The following is an 18,699-nucleotide window of genomic DNA, read 5'->3' as shown; positions in this document are numbered from 1 at the left end:
GGTGCTAAAAATGTAGACTAAGATTTATGGCTTGAAGACCTTGGCTTGGGGAAGAGTATAAAAGGAAGTCAGATTAGGTAGATTAGGCGGGCTCGAGATTCTAATCGGGATGCTGGCTGAAAGATGTCCCAGGATGACCGAAGACCTGGGTCTAAAATGACAGTGTCTGGTTGAGGTCCACTCAGCAATGTGTGATTTGGGCTTCAGGATTTAAAATAGGTTTGACACAGATAGAGGACAGTAGAAAAGGCTGAGCTGATGAAAGATGTTTTTGCTTCTCTATTTATGGCTCTCTGAGCTTGTGCTTCTCAAGAATGCCTGTCTCAGAATGTCTGTCTCCTAGCTTCTCTGTCTCTTAGTGGCTCTCCACATCCATATCGCTGTGATCCTGTCTGGCATCTCTGTTCCTCTCAGTCTCCTCCTTAACATATTTCTCCTTGGTGGCTCTCAGGATTTCCATCTTTGGATATCCATGTCTATGTCTCAGAATCTTGTTCTCTGTCCCTTCCTTTGTGTCTGTACTGTAATTATCTTTTCCCTCAACTGAACTGTGTCCTTCTGGAAGGCATGAACCTTTTAGTATTCCTCTTGGTATTCCCCGTGATCCGCACACAGCCTCTCCTCCTGAGAGGAGTCTCTTCTATGTTTATGCTTCAATGAAGGCTTTTTCTGAGGAGTAAGGAAAACTCTCAATCTTCTGTCCGCCTACTCCCCGCCGAGCTGGCCGCCTGCCCAGAGACCAGCTGGAGAGTAGGGCGGAGAAGGTGGTTGATACTGTACTGCGCCAATCGGGTTCTTTGTCCAGTTGAAGTCCAGTTGAAATAACTCCGGAGGCACCTTGCGGGAGGCCTCCCCCCTCGGCGGGAGACGCGAGCGGCTGACGCCACGCCCCAAAGACTTGCTCAGCGGCCCGCCCCCTCGCCCTCCCCACCGCCCGCTTCCGCCTCGGCCAATCAGCGCCTGCCCGACCGCCCTGCCCGCGGAGAGTTCGGAGCAAGATGGCTGCGGCATGCCGGGGCGTGAAGGTAGCGGGGTCTTTGCTCCACCTGGTTGCTCCGCTGCGCCAGCTGGCACCACGCGGCCATGGATCTAGGGGGGAAGAGATGGGTGTTGGGAGAAAGGGTCACACTTTTCTAGGCCTGGTAGTGCGGCGGTTGGGCTCGGGAGGTGAAGGTCAACTCTCCGAAGCATATGTGCGTGGGGTGACTGGGTGGGCGGTCTGGGGGTGAGACACCAAGTCCTGTCCTGAAGGAGAGGAAACACACGTGGGTCACACCGCCGTCGCAGAAGCCTGGAGAACAAAGGAGCCTCGGTCGCAGATGAAAGGGTGGGGGTGGTCTGCCCAGCGTACCGTTCACCGTTCCTTTCTTCACAGGGCCTGGTTGCTCTAATAACCGGAGGAGCCTCTGGTCTAGGTCTGGCCACGGCAGAGCGACTGGTGGGGCAAGGGGCCGCTGCTGTGCTTCTGGACCTTCCCAACTCTGATGGGGAGGTCCAAGCCAAGAAGTTAGGGAAAAGCTGCGCCTTTGCCCCAGCTGATGTAAGTGTGGGCATGAGGTCACAGAAACCGGCCTGGGAATCCATGGGGTCCCCTTCCCTAAGGGTGCTATCTGTGTGGACAGTGGACCCATCTCCTTGTCCCTTTTGGCCTGAGCCATCCATCCAACACTGTGGGAGCACCTGCAATAAGGAATGTACAAAGCCTGGATCCACAGCAGTGGGGATGTGAATTGGATATATCAGTCTCCGGGAGGGGGTATGCATAGTTTGAAAATGCATATTGTGCCCTGTAATTTTATATTTACGAAGTTGAAAAACTTTTCATGAAACAAATACAAAAAGTAAAGCTTGATGAAACCATCTTAGCAGGTAGAGGTACAAAAGAGCTAGTTTATCATATCAGTAATTCTCGAAATGCCCTGGTCCACAGAAATCTCCAGGGGTATGTGAATTTATCAAAAGAGGGTATAGGTTTGAAAACAGTTTTGAACACCACAGCACCTAACATTTTCACTTTTGCCCCACTCTCGTGTTTTCTTTTGGCGTCGTCCTTGCTTACACAGTTCTGTTGTTACTCAAAAACTTGACCTGCGCTCCCCTTACCCAGGTGTAGTGGTGAGTGTATATGCTGGGAGATGAATACCTTCTCCACCTCTCCCTTTGAAGGTGACCTCAGAGAAGGACGTGCAAGCAGCCCTGACTCTAGCCAAAGAAAAGTTTGGCCGTGTGGATGTGGCAGTCAACTGTGCAGGCATTGCAGTGGCCATCAAGACATACAACTTAAAGAAGAATCAGGTCCATGCCTTGGAGGACTTCCAGCGAGTTCTCAATGTAAGGCCTTGGAGGTTTCCTAGGGGTGTGAGTAAAAGGTATTTGGCTGTGGGTGCCTCCAAAGCTTTTAGGGGACAAAAGGTCCTACACCATATCTCTACTGGTCTTTCAGGTGAATCTCCTAGGCACCTTCAATGTGATCCGCCTGGTGGCTGGTGAGATGGGCCAGAATGAACCAGACCAGGGAGGCCAACGTGGGGTCATCATCAACACTGCCAGCGTGGCTGCCTTTGAGGGCCAGGTGTGTGGGCAAGGGCGAGGCTTGTGCCATCTCGGTGACTTGTTAGGGCCCTTCACGTATGAATGACCTCTACTCCTTCTCCAGGTTGGACAAGCTGCATACTCTGCTTCCAAGGGGGGTATAGTGGGCATGACCCTGCCCATTGCTCGGGATCTGGCTCCCGTGGGCATCCGAGTGATGACCATCGCTCCAGGTAGAGATATTCCCTCCCTGCCACACCTGGGATTGGGTAGGATTCATGGGCAGTTGAGAGGGGAAACTGTCTACCAGCTAAGCAGCAATAGCCTTCCATTTCTGGGCATTGGGAAGTACCATAGGTAGGGCTAAGGTGAGGGGGGAACCAGGTAAATATGAAAGGAAGGGTGGGCTTCTGACTCTACCTGTCTTGTCTAGGCCTATTTGGCACCCCACTGCTGACCAGCCTCCCAGAAAAAGTGCGCAACTTCTTAGCCAGCCAGGTGCCCTTCCCCAGCCGAATGGGTGATCCCGCTGAGTATGCTCATCTGGTACAAGCCATCATTGAGAACCCATTCATCAATGGAGAGGTCATCCGGCTAGATGGGGCCATCCGCATGCAGCCATGAAGGGAGAGGGCAGAGAAGACACATGCTCTTCTGTCCTTGCTTCCCTTGGAGTACTTTACTGCAGCCTGGGAGGATGTCCCAGAGCCATCTTGGAACTCTGCCCAGCAGTCACACTCTGCCTAATAAAGTCTCTATTTCTCACACGTGCGTAACACTGTGTGCTGGGGAAACTGGCATGGGGAAGAAAGGTGAATGGGTGAAGACTGACAAGGTCAGATGCTCCAAGCCCAGGGGCGGGGTGGGAAAGGCAATACCTCATACCTTTTGTGTCCCATGATAGCACAGGGCCTTGATTTTAGTGAATAACTTTATTACCTAGGGTCAAAGGTAGGGATAGTGGGGGAAGGGGTTGGGGGAGGGGACCTGCAGCATTCTCCTCTCTGACTCCCAGCTTTTAATGAGCTTGAGGAGGGAGGAGAGAGAGATGAGCATGCTGAGCTCAGCGGCTGCCGGTGTTGAACTGTAGGTGGTATTGGGCCGTAGGTTGATTGGTGTAGATTATAGAATTCAGATAATTCTGCCTGTGAAAGAAGTACAGAGGCGTCAGCTGATGAGCCTTCCCTCTCTCCCTGACCCTTCCCATCCTTCCCTTGGCATTCATCCACGTTGCCACCCCCTAGAACTCACTGGGCTTTTTGCTCCTTAGCCAGTTGCTGATTGAAGGAGCCCAGCCCCCTTCGAAATTCAGCACAAAGTTCCCTCTCCTGTTCCTCCAGCTCCATTGCTGCCTGGGCCAAGTGCAAGGCCTGGCCTTCCCATTCGGCATCCAGTGCTTTGTCGGCCTGGCGCTGTGCCTCCTTTTCATGGCGTTGCACCTCCTGGACTTTCCTGATGGCAGCTCTCTGCTCTGGAGTCATGCCCCTCCAATAATAGGGCAGGACCCGGTGGGGAGCCACAGGGTGCTGGGCAACCTGGGGGTTCTCGGTCAGTAGGTCACTCGTGATCTGGTTCTGGATCTCCATGAGGTTGGCCTCCTGTTCGCGTTGCTGCTCACAGCGCTGCTGCTCAGCCAGTTCAGCTGCCTGGTGGGGCCCCCGGATATGAACATTTGGGTAAACAACTTCAGGGAACTCTCAATCACAGGGGAGGGGAAGACATGGCTCTACTCTCCTCCATCTCTGAGAGAAGGGATAGCTCTTGCCTGGCCTTTGAATGACCTAACACAGGGGGAGGGGTGGAATGGACAGGGAACTTCCCAGCCCTCTGGAAACCCTTAGACTGAGAGGCTGGGGAAGGGAGGGTGGTGTTCTGCTCTCAGGTCACCCTGAGTCAGGATGTGGGGAAGAGCATCTTTTGCCCTAAGAGGGTCCTTAGGTGAAAGGGGATGTCCTCAGGTAGATGAGAGGGCTGGTGTTGATTTAAGAAAGGTTGTGTGGGCAAAGACATGGCTAAGTTCCCCAGGACTTTGTTCAAAGGGTTGGGGAGAGCCTGGTACACTGAATGGCCCAGGCCATACCTGGGCTTTGTTGGCGTTGGCCATGGCAGACATCATGGCCATGCGACAGGACTCCTCTAGCTTGGCCAACTGGGCAGCCTGCATGTCCACAGCTAGGCGCAGCTGGTCATTGAGCATATCTACACAGAGAAATATGGCCAGGGCACTATACTGGCCTGCCCCATTCCTGGTTCACTCATTCAGCCATTTGTTCAACAAGCTTGGTGGATGTGTGTATGTGTATGTTTGGGAGGGTAATGTCCTAATTATAGGGATGTGGAAGGAATTACTCTCTGGGGCTTAGAGATAGCCAAAGTAGCAGCAACAAGGATTTCTCAAGTGCCTAAGTGAAAGATGCAGGGAGATGGACCAAACATAGATCATACCACTGTGTGGCAATGACAGAGGTGTATACAGGGCATTATGATAGCTTTGGGTGGTGGGTGAGAGAAAGGCTTCCAAGAGGAGGTGATCCTTGAAATGTGCATTGCATATAGAAAGAAAGAAAGCAAAGGGCATGCCAAAGCCCTGTTTTATTCTAGCCACACCTGTCTCCTTGCTGTTTCTAGATCATGCCAGATACTGCTGCCGCAGGGATTTATAATAGACATTATTCTTGGCTCCTGCTCTTTTGCTCCCCCCAGGTCTTGCTCAAATATTGCCACCCATGAGGCCTTACCTGTCTCTCCTACCTAAAATTGCAACTTTCCTGTCCCCAACATTTATCCCCCTTTCGATTTATTTTTCTCCCTACCACTTGTCACCATCCAATATACTCTACATTTCACTGATGTTGTCTATTACCTGTCTCTCTCCTCACTAGGAAGTAGCCTTGGGGAGGGCAGGGATTTTGTCTGTTTTATTCACTCCCATGCCCAGAACCTAGCAGAGCCTGGCACATATTAGGTGCTCAATAAATATTTGTCAAATGAATGGAGGAGACCAAGAAACAGTATGGTATGTATCTGAAACTACAAATAGTCTGCTCTTGCTGGAGCATAAAATGCAAGTGGCTAGGGAGCTTTGTAGGGGCCAGACTAAGGGCCAGAAACTTGCCCTGAAGGTGGTGGGAACATGTAAGGATTTTAAGCAAGGAAGAGACACAATTAGATTTGTATTTTAGAAAGCTCCTCCTGGGGGCCAGTATAGAATACAGTCAGGCTGGTGGGGGACAATGGAGGTAAGGAAGCCATCTCAGAGGGCTCAAAGCAGGCCCAGTATATAGAAGGTTACATCAGCAGTACGTGAAGAGAGTAAGGAGCAGAGGAGATATGGATGCTTCCCAGAGTCCTGGCTTAGATGACTGGGTGCACGGTGTGGCCACCACTGGAAGTAGAAGATACAGAATGAAGAGCAGGCTAGGGAACATGGATGAATTGTTTAGGAAGGCTGAGTTGAAGGTGGTCAGCAGGCATCTAGATATCTGATTCTGCGGGTACAGAGTCCTCAGCACAGAGGTGGTGACATGGCAGCTGAAACCAGAAAAGGGCGGAGGGCACTTGAAGAAAGTATGCAGGGGAGGGAAAGCAGTGTGCCAGGGACCAAGTCTCAAGAAAGAAAGGTGTAAAGGAAAAGGAGCCCACAAAGGGCAGACACGGATGGAATGGTCAGAGAGCTAAGAGCAGAATGTACTAGTACAGAAGCCAAGGAAGAGGGAGGCTCAAGAAGGATGTGATCAGAGTCAAGTGCAGCAAGAAAGGTCCAGTCGAGGAGGAAAGACTAGATAGAGCGTCTTGTACTTGATAACACAAAGGCATTGGTGATTTTACTAAGAGTCGGGTCATTGAAGTTGGGTGGGGAGAAAAGGGGAACTCCCAGGGGGTTGAGGAAGAAGACGGCAGGCAGAAGCAGATTTTTCAACAAATACAACTGTAAAGGAAAACAGCTAGCTCACAGCACCTAGAGGAATCACAGGGTGCAGGGAGGCTTCAGTTTTTTAAGAGGGGTTAGACATAAGCATGTTTACAGCAGGCACAGAAGGGACCAGTGGAAGGGGAAATGTTGAAAACACAGGGCAGGGGATACCTGAGAGAGCACAGCCTGGGGGCGGGTGGAGGGAGCAGCAGGGATAATGGGGGGTCCCTTAAACATAGGCTTAAGGCTTGGCTTTGAGGAGATACAGGGACATGGACTTCAGAGGCTGGAGGGTGGCAGGGGGTAGGGCGGATGGATAGGTGTGCGTGGTTTCATTTCATTCTTCACAGCAACCCAGAGAGGAAAGGAGCAGTACCATTTTTCAGGTGAAGTCAAAATGCCCAAGGTTACACAGTCAGCAAGTAGCTGGTTGGAATTTGAAGCCAGGTCCCTTGAGGAATCAACCCACACTCTTTTCATTACACTACGTGGACGCTCCCTTGATATCCTGCTGTCCCTGTTGCCTAGCTCTGCCTTCTCATACATCTGCCTGCTGCTGAAGGGCAGCTGGCCCCGTGGCGCCTTTGCACCTGCTCTGACAAAAATCACCAGATACTCCTCATTTCAAAATCCAACAGACAGGTTTCTGTTCCTACCTAAACTTCGCCAGAGCATTTGCCATGATGGATGGATCCCTGTCTGAAACGCCTCCCTTGATCTCTGTCCCTGCTTTCTCATGGTGACTGAGAGAAGGCAAGTCTGGTGGAGTGGCCATGTGTGGGCTCTGGAGCCAGCCTGCCAGAGTTCACTTCCCGCCGCCGTCACCCACTAGTGCGACTGGGCAAGTTATTTAACATCTCTGTTCTTCAGTTTCCTCCTCTGAAAATGGGGATAATACCAGTCCTTGCCTCATGGAGTGGCTGGGAGGATGGCATGTGTCACGATGTGGTAGCAGGCTTAGCACAGTGTCTGATACACAGTAAGTGCCCAAGAAAGGTTAGCTATTATTACAATTTTATACATCTTTTATCCTACCTCCCTGATCCCTTTATTACGAGCTCCTTCTCCTCTACTCATTCATTCACTCAAGATACATTTACTGAGCATCTACCATGGACCAGGCAGTGTGTAAGTCACCGGACTTGTAATAGTTAATAAGACAGCTCTGACCTTTGTCCTCACAGAGCGCTCACCCTTTCCCAGGCTCCATCCAGGTTTAGCATTCTTCTGTTCCTTAGTAAACCCTTCCCCTGCCTCAGGCCTCCAGGTCTCTCCCTGCAGTCCAGACTGGCTATATGCCACCTTATGATCATATAGATACAGGGCTACCTGTTGGCCACCTCCTTGCTGCGGCAATAGTCTGCTATCTTATTTCCTTGCTCTAGTTTTCCCCTCTAATCTGATCCACAATGGCTCGCAAAAGTTTTATGTCTAAAACACAAATCCTGTGGCCCCAGTGCACAACACCCTCCCCCTCCCACGGCTCCTACCTCATTCAGTAAAAGCCAAAGTCTGCACCATGGCCTGGAAGGCCTGTGGGATCTGGCCCCTTCACCTCTCTGACCTCATTTCCCATCACTCTCCCCTCACTTGGTCTACTTCAGCTATGCTGGCCCCAAGGCCATTTCTCAAACCTGCCAGACACCCTCTCTCCCGCCTCCAGGCCTTTGTACTAGCTACTTCCTCTCGGAGAGCTTTTCCCTCGATTGTTTGCATTGCTTACTCCCTTGTCTTCAGATCTGTATTCAAAGGTTACCTCAGTGAGGTTTTCCTTATTTAAAATGGCAACTGTGCACCCCTTTCTCAAAGTCCCCACGTCCCCCGTTTTGTGCTTTACTTTTCTCTCTAGCAACTGTCTTAACCACCTTATACAGTCGACCCTTGAACAATGCGAGGCTTAGGCAACCAACGCCATCCCCGCCCCACCCCACAGTCAAAAATCCACATGTAACTTGACTCCCCGAAAACTTAACTACTAATAGCCTACTGCTGCTGTTGCTCTTACCAATAATGTAAAGTCGATGAAGACATACTTTGTATGTTATATGTATTGTATATTGTATCCCTACAATAAAGCTAGGGGAAAGAAAACGTTATTAAGAAAATCATAGGGGAAGGGGCGCCTGGGTAGCTCAGCTGGTTGAGCATCTGACTGTTGGTTTTGGCTCAGGTTATGATCTCAGGGTCCTGAGATCGAGCCCCGCATCAGGCTCGGGGCTGAGCGTGGAACCTGCCTGTCCCTCTCCCTCTGCTCCTCCCCACTGCTCCCTTTCTCTCTCTCTCTCTCTCCCTGGAATAAATAAATAAAATCTTAAAAAAAAGAAAGAAAAAGAAAACCATAGGGGAGAGAAAATACATTTGTAGTATTGTATTTATTTTTAAAAATCCACATATAAGTGGACCTGTGCAGTTCAAACCCGTGTTGTTCAAGGGTCCACTGTATATTTTACTATTTTATCTTGTTTATTGTCTGTCCCCATTAGAGTATGAACTCCATACAGCAAGGATTTTTCTATTTTTGTTCACTGTGACAGACACAAAAGAGGTAGCTTAATATATGCAGAATATTGAAATTGTCTTGTCACTCTGCTTTAAACCCTTAAATGGTTAACCATTGCCTACGCAATAAAGTCACAATTCCTTAGTTTGGTGTAGAAAATTCTTGCATATTTTCTCTTCCTCCAAGCTCTCAACCCTAGGCTGCACTAACACTAAACTGTTCATGCATCCTAAACCCTTGGACTACTCACAGCCCCACTTCTCTACCTCTTGCTGCCCCCTCTGCCTAGAATGACCTTGTTTTGACCCTCTCCCTGACTTGGAAAAATTGTACCCAACTTTCCAAACATTGATTCCTAACAGCTGACTTGTGCCACCCCTACCATCCTGCCTCCCTTTCCTTGTGAGAATTGACCACTCCCATATTGATGTTCCCTCCACGTCCTATAAACACTTCTGTCGCAGTACCTGTCACAGCACCTACCAGTTAAAGCATAAATATTTGCTGATGAATGATTTGTGCAGATATGTTTTCCTCTTTCCCTAAACTGATTTTCTAGAAGGGGTATGGCTCCGTGGGATCATGGAAGGCAGGGTGCTGGTCTTGTTTACTCTGGTCTCCAATTGTTCATTGAACAATGATTTATTGAGTTCCTGACACCATGGCAGGCACTGTACAAGGCAACTGGGATACAGTGGTGGAAATGAGAGATGCAGTTTGTCTTTAGTGAGCTGACATTTTTGGAGAAAAGACAGACATTCCACAAATATTTCCAGAATCAGTGATATCTCTGACAAATGGTAAACTGAATAGGATGCTATAACAGGACGACTAGAAAGGTGAGCAGTGCCAATAGCTAAGAGGCGATCCTCGCCCTCGAAGGGCTTACTCTAATAGAAGAGGAGGATGTGGTTGCAGAGAGTGTCATAGTAATAGTCGCTACTGGTTACTGAGCACTGAAGTTTGTGCTTTATATACAGTATCTCATTTCATTCCCACACAAGCTCTACATGGCATGAATTATTGTCCCCATTTTAAAGATGAGGAAGGTGAAGCACTGAGAAGAAAATTCATTTGCCCAAACCAGGTGGTAAGTGGCAGAGCCGATAGGTCTGTCTTCACTATGCTGCCTCCACATGATGGGAGTTCCAGGCTGATTGGTACCAATGGCTACACAGTCAGTGACTGAAGGAGGTCGGGGAGTTTGGGGTCTGCTCAGTCTAACCTTTTAGCATCAGCTCTGTGGGTAACTGGACCTCCCCACTCCCTGGGGGCTGTACCTGGCTCAGAACAACTCCCTACCAGGCCTCGGGTCTCAGCCTGGAGGGGCAGCTATTTACCTGCACATTTCTCTTCGGCCTTGACTTGCTGTTGCTCCTGCAGCTGCCTCTCCAGACTGTAACTGAACTGCTCCTGCTGCATTTTCAGGCATGTGGCCCTCTCCAGGTCCTCCCCAGCAAAGTACTGCAAGCTGGCTGGGCCACAGGGGGGATCACTGTGGCTGAGATGGGCTGGAAACTCCATCCAGAGACGGCCAGGATCCCAAAGGTCAAATTCTCGCCTGTTCTTGAGCTGCTGCTTCTGCTCTCGAAATTCCTGGACTTTCTTGGCTAGCCGACGTGTCCGTTCTGCCTGTTCCTTCTCTAGCATCTGGGCTACCAGATCATACTGCTCCTGGTAGGTACCTGGGGGTGGTGGGAAGGAACATGGAGAAGGCCCCACAGGAGAGACAGAGCCCACTTATCATGGCCTCTGCTCCCAAGGCCCATCTGGTTTGTCCCACCACACCCCAGGCCTCACGCCCCACTCCAAGGCAGAAGCACCCTATCTCAGCCCACTCAGGTCCTTACACTATCCTTCTTGGCTTGCCCTTAGCCTTGAGCTCTTACCATAAGCTGCCTCCTTGCTCTGGTCTGTTGCCTCTCGAAGCTTTCGCTCTTCCACCTGGCTGTTGAGTGCTTTCACATCCACCTGATCCCAAAGAAATGAGCTAAATCAGGGTAGGGGACCAACAGTGGGCCTTGAATGCTCGTAACACAAACTGCTCAGAATTTACCCACTTCAGAATCCTCCTATAGATCCTCAGTACCTACTGGATAATGTTCTACCTTCTGAACATGGTCTAGCCTCTGCCTCCTTCTCCAGCCTTATCTCAGTACCTTCTTCCTCTGCCCCACCCTCAGAGCTCTGTGTTCAGAGTTCCCTGTGCATATGAGGTTGTTGGGAACAAACAGCCTTTGCTCCAGGCGCTCCCTCCACTGGGAGGGAACTCTCTTTCTTCCTCTCTTTACCCAAACTCCTGTTCATCCTTCAAGACCAGCTCAGTCCTCATCTTTCTGATTCCTTTTGCAGGTGCAATTCCCATAGAATCTAGGACCCACTGTCCACATTATATTGAAGTTTGCCTCTGTTGATTTCCTCCACCAGACTGTGAGCCCATTAAGGGCAGAGACTGGGCCTTAGTCAGCTTTGTACCCTACTGCCCAACCCAGTTTTCGGCCCAGAGAAGACCCTGAGGAAATGCTTGCCAACCGGATCTCAATCACACCACACATCTCTCAGCCAACTACTTACTTATGTCAGGCAATGCGCCACCACCATATGTTAATATTCACTTTCACACTTCCTTTATTTAGCTTCATTTTACTGAGAAGGAGCCTGGAGCTTAGAGAAGATAGGTGACTCATTCAAAGCCACACATCTAGTAAACAGCAGACCTGGCCCTTGAGCATAGGTATGAGGTCTTTTCCAGAATACCATGCTGCATTCCCCCCCATCCACCTACCCAGCAATCTATTTTTTTCTTAAACTATCAATATTTTCTGTTTATTTTGATTGTAATTCCTTTAAAACATTTCAAGATAGTGTAAAAGGGAATACAGTTTAGTGAAGAGTAAGTCCCTCCCATCTCTGTCGCTCAACCCGGTTAACAGTTTCTTATGTAGCCTTCCAGACAGCATTTAGGCATACACAATACCAAATATTCTTTAGACTTCTTTTGGCTCCATGTTACCTGTCTCTTGAGAACCAGGCCACTCAGCCCAGAGATGACTGGAGGAGAGTCAGCTGTCACTGGCTCCTCTTCCCCTGTATCCCCAGCCCCCTTCCTTTCCTCACCTGGGAGTGGATGCCTTCTATCTCCTTCCTTTCCAGCTGGAGGGCCTGCTTAAATCAATGAGGGCTGTAACAGACACTGCTACATTCCTCTCTGGGTGAAGGAGTGAGGTGACCCCTGGTCCCAAGGAAGTCCTCATTGCCTACTCACCCCCATGACTCGGGTCCGCACATTGAAGAATCGGCTCTGTCGCTCTTTTTCTTGATTTCTTCTAGCCTCGATGGCTGCCGCCTCCTTGGGATCTGGTGACAGGTCTACCTGATACATCTGGAGCAAGGGGTGGAATGGCCAATCAGTGCTGACCACCATCCTTGACTGCACTCCCACCCCTATTCCTTTCTTCCTATAGCACCAATAACACCAGTTATTGATTCCTACTGATTTTACCTCCTGATATACTTCATATCTGTGTCCTACATCTTTGCTGTCACCACCCTAATTTAGGCCTCACAATCAGGTGTCAGACAGTATTTTCAGAAGCCTCAGTGGCCTCCCTTGCTCCAGTGTTACCCTCTCTACTCTTTTCTCTGCACTAGCTACCAGAGTGATCTTTCTGAAAGCAAATCTGACCATGGCACACCTCAGCTTAAAAACTTTAAAAGCAATAGAGCACCTGGCTGGCTCAGTCAGTGGAGCATGTGACTCTTGATCTCAGGGTTGTAAGTTCAAGCTCCACGTTGGGTTTAGAGATCATTTAAAAATAAAAAATCTTAAAAAAAAGAAAAACCTTTAAAAGCAGCTTTAGGGGTGCCTGGGTGGCTCAGTTGGTTAAGCATCTGCCTTCGGCTCAGGTCATGATCTCAGAGTCCTGGGATCCCGCCAGCGTTGGGCTCCCTAATCAGCCAGGAGTCTGCTTCTCTCTCTCCCTCTGCCCCCCAGCCCCAGTCATGCTCGCTCTCTCAAATAAATAAAACTTTAAAAAATAAATAAAAGCTTTAAAGCAAACGGCTCCCCAGTGTTTACAAGATAAATTCTAACCCCCTTTGCCAGATTTATAAAAGTCTTCATGATCTGACCCTTGCTCATCTTTCCAAGTCTCAAGCTCATTTACAACACTCCCCCCTTCATGTTATGCTCTATTTGGTTTTCCCCATTTCAGTAAATGGCAGCACTATTTTCCCTTTATTTGTTACTTATTCTCTAGTCACGTGAAAGGCTAGAGGGCTTATATTTGCCTGTGTTCTGTCATATTTTGGGAAGCCCACTTTTGGCAATGTGAGCCAGCCAAAACCACAGCCAAAAACACTTTTGCAAACATAAATCTGATCACGTCTCTCACCTGCTTAAAATCCTCCACTGGCTTCCCACTGCACTTAGAATGAGATCCAAACTCCTTACCATGGGTTTCAAGATCCGGCTCCTGCACACCTTTCCAATTCATCCCACATCACAGTCTCCCTCACTTACAGTCCTCCAGGCACACTGGCCTCCTATCAAGTCCTCCAACACAACAACTGTTCCCATCTCAGGGCCTTTGTACATGGTGTCTCTTTGTTCAGAATACCATTCCTCAACTCCTCTTATAGCTAGTTGCAATCCTTTATTTATCCTTTTTTAAATTTAAATTCAATTAACATATAATATATTATTATTGGTTTCACAGGTAGAGGTCAGTGATTCGTCAGTTATATATGACATCCAGTGCTCATTACATCAGGTGACCTCCTTAATGTCCATCACCCAGTTACCCTAACCCCCCAACCCCCTGATCCTTTTTAAAAAAAACCATTTTGTGACTGAATACTTGATGTATACAGCAGAATATATATAACCCATATGCAAGTTAAGAAGCATGATAAAAGAGACCCATGAACCAACTCCCCAACTTAAGAAACAGAACCTGGTCAATATTATTAAAGTGTCTTATGTCTCTTCTCCCTCATCCTTACCCCGTGCAAATGTTAACATTTGCTTACTCATAGGCATTAATATACTGTGTATGAACCGAGGGTTGCTGGAGGGGAGGGAGGGAGGGAGGGGGATGGGGTAACTGGGTGATGTAATGAGCACTGGCTATTATATAAGACTGTTGAATCACTGACCTCTACCTCTGAAACCGGTAATACATTTTATGTTAATTAATTGAATTTAAATTAAAAAATAAAAAAATGAAAAAACAAACAAAATATACTGTGTATGTATAGGACTCCCTGGACAATATTTTGAAATATTCTCTTGTTTTGGAACTTTGTAATGTATCATGTAGTACGCATTTTTCTTCATCTTACTTTTTTTCACATGTTCAATCATTTAACAAATATTTGTGGAGTGCCTACTGTCAGACACTCCTTTAAGACCTGGGAGACATCAAAGAACAAAACTGACAAGAATCTGAGTCTTTGTGAAGGTTACTTTTTAGTGGGGGCAGAGAGACAATAAACAGTACATTAAAGAGTTTGTAAGAAGATGGTAAGTGCTATGGGAAAAAATATAGAGCAGGATAAAGGGAATTGGAACTTCCAAGGAAACGGGGAGTGTTGCAGTTTTAAATGTGGAAGCCAGGGAAGGCCTAATTGAAAGGGTAATATTCAAGCAAATACTTGAAGGTGAAGGAGTACCCCATGCAAATATCTAGGAAGTGAACACTCCAGGCAGAAGGAAGAAGTACAAAAGCCTTAAGGTGGACACGAAAGGCACACATTCAGGGGGACAACAGGGAGGCAATTGAGTGAAGGAGAGGTAAGTAGGAAGTGATATTAGAGAGATAATGTGGGGGCAGAGGACGTAGGACTTTAAAGGCTGTGGCTTTTACTCTGAGAGAAATGGGCAGCCATTGGAGGGTTTTGAGCAGTGGGAATGATGTGTTCTGCCTTTGATTTGTAAAGGATCACTTCTGGCTGCTGTGTGAATAGACTGAGGGGACCAGAGGCAAGGCTAGAAGCAGGGAGACCAGACAGGAGGCTACTGCAGTCATCCAGGCAAGAGATGATGGTGAATCATGTCAGGTTAGTAGCAGCAGAGATTGTGAGAAGTGGTCAGATTCTGGATATATTTTGAAGGCAGAGCCAACAGGACTTCCTGATAGATCAGATGTGCAGTATGAAAGCAGTATTAAGAATGATTTCAAAGATTTGAGCTGGGGCAATCAGAGGGATGGAGTTGCTATCAACTGAATAGTCTGTGTAGGAACAACAGTATGGGATGGGGGATCAAGAGCTCAGTTTGGAAGTGTTGAGTTGAAGAGGTCTATTAGATATCCACTGATAGCAGATGGTATGGTGAATTTTATTATCTGTCAAAAAGATCTGCTACTCCTCCCCTACAGAAGGCATATACATGTATATCTCATTGCCCTCAACGTTATCCATGTGGTTGGTTTTGCCCTCTGCTATGGGAGAACTGACATGTGCTCTTCCCAAACAGAACTAAGAGCCATTATGCGATTGCCCCCCACTTTCTTCTCTTCACTCTCTGCTATGAGACTGGCAATGTCCCAGGTAAGACTGGCAATGTCTCCTTCAGTGTTGGTTCTGGAATGATGGCATAGAGCAGAGATGTAGCCAACCCACATCAGACAAACAGCATGAGTGAGAAATCCCTGTTTTTCTAAGCTACTGAGATTTTGGGGTTGTTTGTAACCTCAGCATAATTTAGCTTATCCTGACTGATACGAATGAATTTAAAGCTATGAGGCTGTAACAGATCTGTAAGGAAGTAAGGTAGATGGATAAGAATGGCCTAAGGGAGAGGGGGAGAGAAGGAGGAGTCAGCACTGGAGACGAAGGTGAAGTGTCTGGTGAGGTGGGAGGGAAACCAGGAGAGTGGTGTCTGAGAAGCTTTTGGGAGAGAGTGAGCAACTGATGATATGTTAAGATAAGGATTGAGAACTGACAGGTTTAGTAACGTGAGGGATGCTGATGACCTTAACAGAAACATTTCTGGTGGGGTTGTGGGGATGAAAACCTGACTGAAGTAAGCTCAGGAGAGACTAGGACTACGCAGCACAAACAACCCAGTTTATTATTTTTTTAAACTGCAAAAGACGGAGGAGGAACCTGCAGATTAAAAGAAATATATATACAGGTGGGGAAGTTTCTCCAGCATATACCTACGAGTGCAAGTGCTGATCACGGGGCATAAGTGTACTTAACTTTACAAGATAATGCTAAGTTGTTTTCCAAGGAGACTGTACCAATTTACATCATCACTATGGTGTATAAAAATTCCAGTCAATCCATGTCCTCCGCAATACTTGGTACAGTAGGCTTCTTAATGTTTGCCAATTTGGGAGTATAAAATTATAATTACCAATTTTTATTGGAATTATCATTATTGCTAGTGAGGCTACACATCTTTTCATGTGTGTTTTGGCCATTTTTGATTACTCTTCTGTGAATTGCTCTTTCACACCTTTTGTTCATTTTTTTTAAAAAAATCAAGTTGCTTGTCCTTTTCTTATTAATTTTAGGAGTTCTTTATGTATTCTACACACTAATTATTTCTTAGTTTAAATGTGGCAAACAGGGGGCCTGGATGGCTCGGTCAGTTAAGTGCCTGCCTTTGGCTCAGGTCATGATCCCAGGGTCCTGGGATTGAGCCCCAGGCTGGGCTCTCTGCTCAGCTTCTCCCTCTCCCTCTGCCCCTCCCCGTGCCTGTGCTCTTGGGCATATGCTCGTGCTCACTCTCTCTTTCTGTCAAATAAATAAATAAATAAATAAATAAATAAAATCTTTTAAAAAAATCAATGTGGCAAACATCTCCAATCTGTGACTTGTCTTTTCATTTTATTATTTTTTAAATAATATTTACTTATTTTTAAAGCAAGATCTATGCCCAACGTGGGGCCTGAACTCATGACCCTGAGATCAAGAGTCACATGCTCTACCGACTGAGCCAGCCAGGTGTCCCTCACTTTATTATTATTTTATGGTAACAATTGGTACATAAAAAGGAATATGGTTAACACTCATGTAAGTTATGAAGCACAACAACCAGATGAACACCTGTGAACCCTCTGCAGAAGCCAGAAAATAAAACATTATCAATATTATGTGCACCCATCCATTTTTTCACTTTCTTTATGTTGTAATTTGGATGAATTTATATGTAGTCAAATTCAGCAATCTTTTCCTTTAAGCTTAGTTTTCATTATTTAAGAAATCTTCTGAGGTCATATTCTGTTATATGTTCTAAAATGTCTAGAATTTTGCCTTTCTCATTTAAGTTTTTAATCCATTTGGAATTGCACTTTATATACAGTGTGAGAGGCAGGGATCCAATTTGATTTTTTTTCCAAGTTCCGTCTTATCTTTTTAAATGGAACACTAGTTCCTGTCAATTATATGAGATTGCTGTCCTTTGGTCATTTTGTCCCCCTAGCCTGATTGTGACTGTTTCTCCCAGTTGAATTCATTTATGGTTCCTCTACTAGATTCCACCAATCAAGCTTTCTCTTTCCTGGACTTGTCATAAGACTTTTAGACTCTCCCCAGCCTCCGGATGTCATTTTAAAAGTGGTTTCAGGAATGGCTATGGCAACCCCAGATCTTTTCCATGTCTAAGTCTAAGCACCAACCCCAGCCAACTCACTCCATTTGTGCCCACAATGTAAGGTCACTGAAGGGGAAGATTTGGCAGATATTTTAAGCTTCTTGGATTCTTAAGGCCATGACCTTGTAATGAGTAGGTGGTATAAGGTGTAGAGGGATGAAAGTATGAAGGAGAAGGATAGAAAATATGGGGAACAAGGAGGGGAAACGGACGGGGGGCGGGTAGAGCAGGCAGAAAAGGAAAGGGGAAGGAGGGCAACAGGGTAGTACACAGGAATGGAGGACCGAGAGCAAAAAGAAGGGGAAAGAGGAAAGCAAGGGAGGGGCCAGAGGGGGATGGAGACGAGGAAATGGGGTGGGGATGAAAAATGAGGAGAGACAGATAAAATGGGGAGAAAGGAAAAAGAATAGAGATGGAGAGCAGTGGCTTAGGAACTTGACTCCCAGGGGTTACACAAAATACCTTTCTTAGCAACGAGTGTCAATTTTGAGGCTCCCAGGTTGGGTCTAGGTTCAAGTAGCCGACAAGTGGCTCGAGTCCAAGACTGTTCTTAGGCAACAGTCTCTGAACTCTGCTTGGAGAAAAAGGAAGGAGGCAGGGGATAGAAGCAGTACCTCTGGGCATAGCTTTCCCCAGCCCGTGACCCTGCCGCTTCAGAGTACCCTCATCTCCCTTCACACTCCACCCCTTTTCACCCCAGCCCCCTTCCCACCCCAACCCATCCCTACCTCTGGTCCACTGCACTTCCAGCCCTACTTCACCCTTAGCTTGGTCTGAGCTCCCCTAACGCCAAATCCTCCCGCCGCCCCTCCTCCCCGTACAACCCTCGCTCCCCCGGGGTCCTTCCATTCCCCGACCCTGTTCTTGTTTGAGCCTTCCAGCCTGCCAGGGTAAAGCCGCAGCCAAGCTCCCACCTTCCTCTTGCCCTGGAAGGCATAACCCTGCTGTGACTTGTCTCAGCAAGCGTGGGCTCCCATCCCGCCTGCTTCCTCGGATCCCAAAGGTTGCTGCGTCCTCCGTCACTACCTCTACGGCTGGGTACGCAGGGTCAGCGGTTTGCGTTGCCACGCAACAAGAAAGGGGGGCGGGACCCAAACTCCTGTTTTAAGCTCGCGCACTGGCAACGGCTCAACAAACTTCCACGACACG

At 47.7% G+C, this 18,699-nt stretch overlaps 2 protein-coding genes across 6 annotated transcripts; one reads left to right on the top strand and one right to left on the bottom strand.

The window, feature by feature from the left end:
- Positions 1-878: 878 nt before the first annotated feature.
- HSD17B10 (hydroxysteroid 17-beta dehydrogenase 10) lies at positions 879-3,297 on the top strand. Its single transcript, XM_002926785.4, has 6 exons — positions 879-1,025; positions 1,376-1,540; positions 2,167-2,331; positions 2,444-2,572; positions 2,657-2,765; positions 2,966-3,297. The coding sequence occupies exons 1-6, from the start codon at positions 999-1,001 to the stop codon at positions 3,154-3,156; spliced, it is 786 nt and encodes a 261-aa protein (XP_002926831.1). The 5' UTR covers positions 879-998; the 3' UTR covers positions 3,157-3,297.
- A 141-nt stretch (positions 3,298-3,438) lies between these two features.
- Positions 3,439-18,668, bottom strand: RIBC1 (RIB43A domain with coiled-coils 1). Of its 5 annotated transcripts, none has more exons than XM_034649802.1 (8): positions 18,577-18,668; positions 18,013-18,121; positions 12,211-12,327; positions 10,835-10,916; positions 10,286-10,630; positions 4,613-4,731; positions 3,784-4,178; positions 3,439-3,677 (listed from the first exon to the last, which is right to left on the bottom strand). In XM_034649802.1, the coding sequence occupies exons 3-8, from the start codon at positions 12,325-12,327 to the stop codon at positions 3,596-3,598; spliced, it is 1,140 nt and encodes a 379-aa protein (XP_034505693.1). In that variant the 5' UTR covers positions 18,013-18,121; positions 18,577-18,668; the 3' UTR covers positions 3,439-3,595. The 5 variants fall into 5 exon arrangements, with proteins under 5 accessions (XP_034505693.1, XP_011232556.1, XP_011232555.1 ...); XM_011234254.3 differs by having other exon boundaries at positions 18,465-18,652; XM_011234253.3 differs by lacking the exon at positions 18,013-18,121 and having other exon boundaries at positions 3,440-3,677; positions 18,465-18,650.
- Positions 18,669-18,699: the final 31 nt, after the last annotated feature.

The sequence above is a fragment of the Ailuropoda melanoleuca genome, chromosome X (assembly GCF_002007445.2).
Source record: "Ailuropoda melanoleuca isolate Jingjing chromosome X, ASM200744v2, whole genome shotgun sequence".
NCBI lineage: Eukaryota > Metazoa > Chordata > Mammalia > Carnivora > Ursidae > Ailuropoda > Ailuropoda melanoleuca.
Note: the sequence above shows the minus strand (reverse complement) of the source record. Positions and strands in the feature narration are given on the sequence as shown.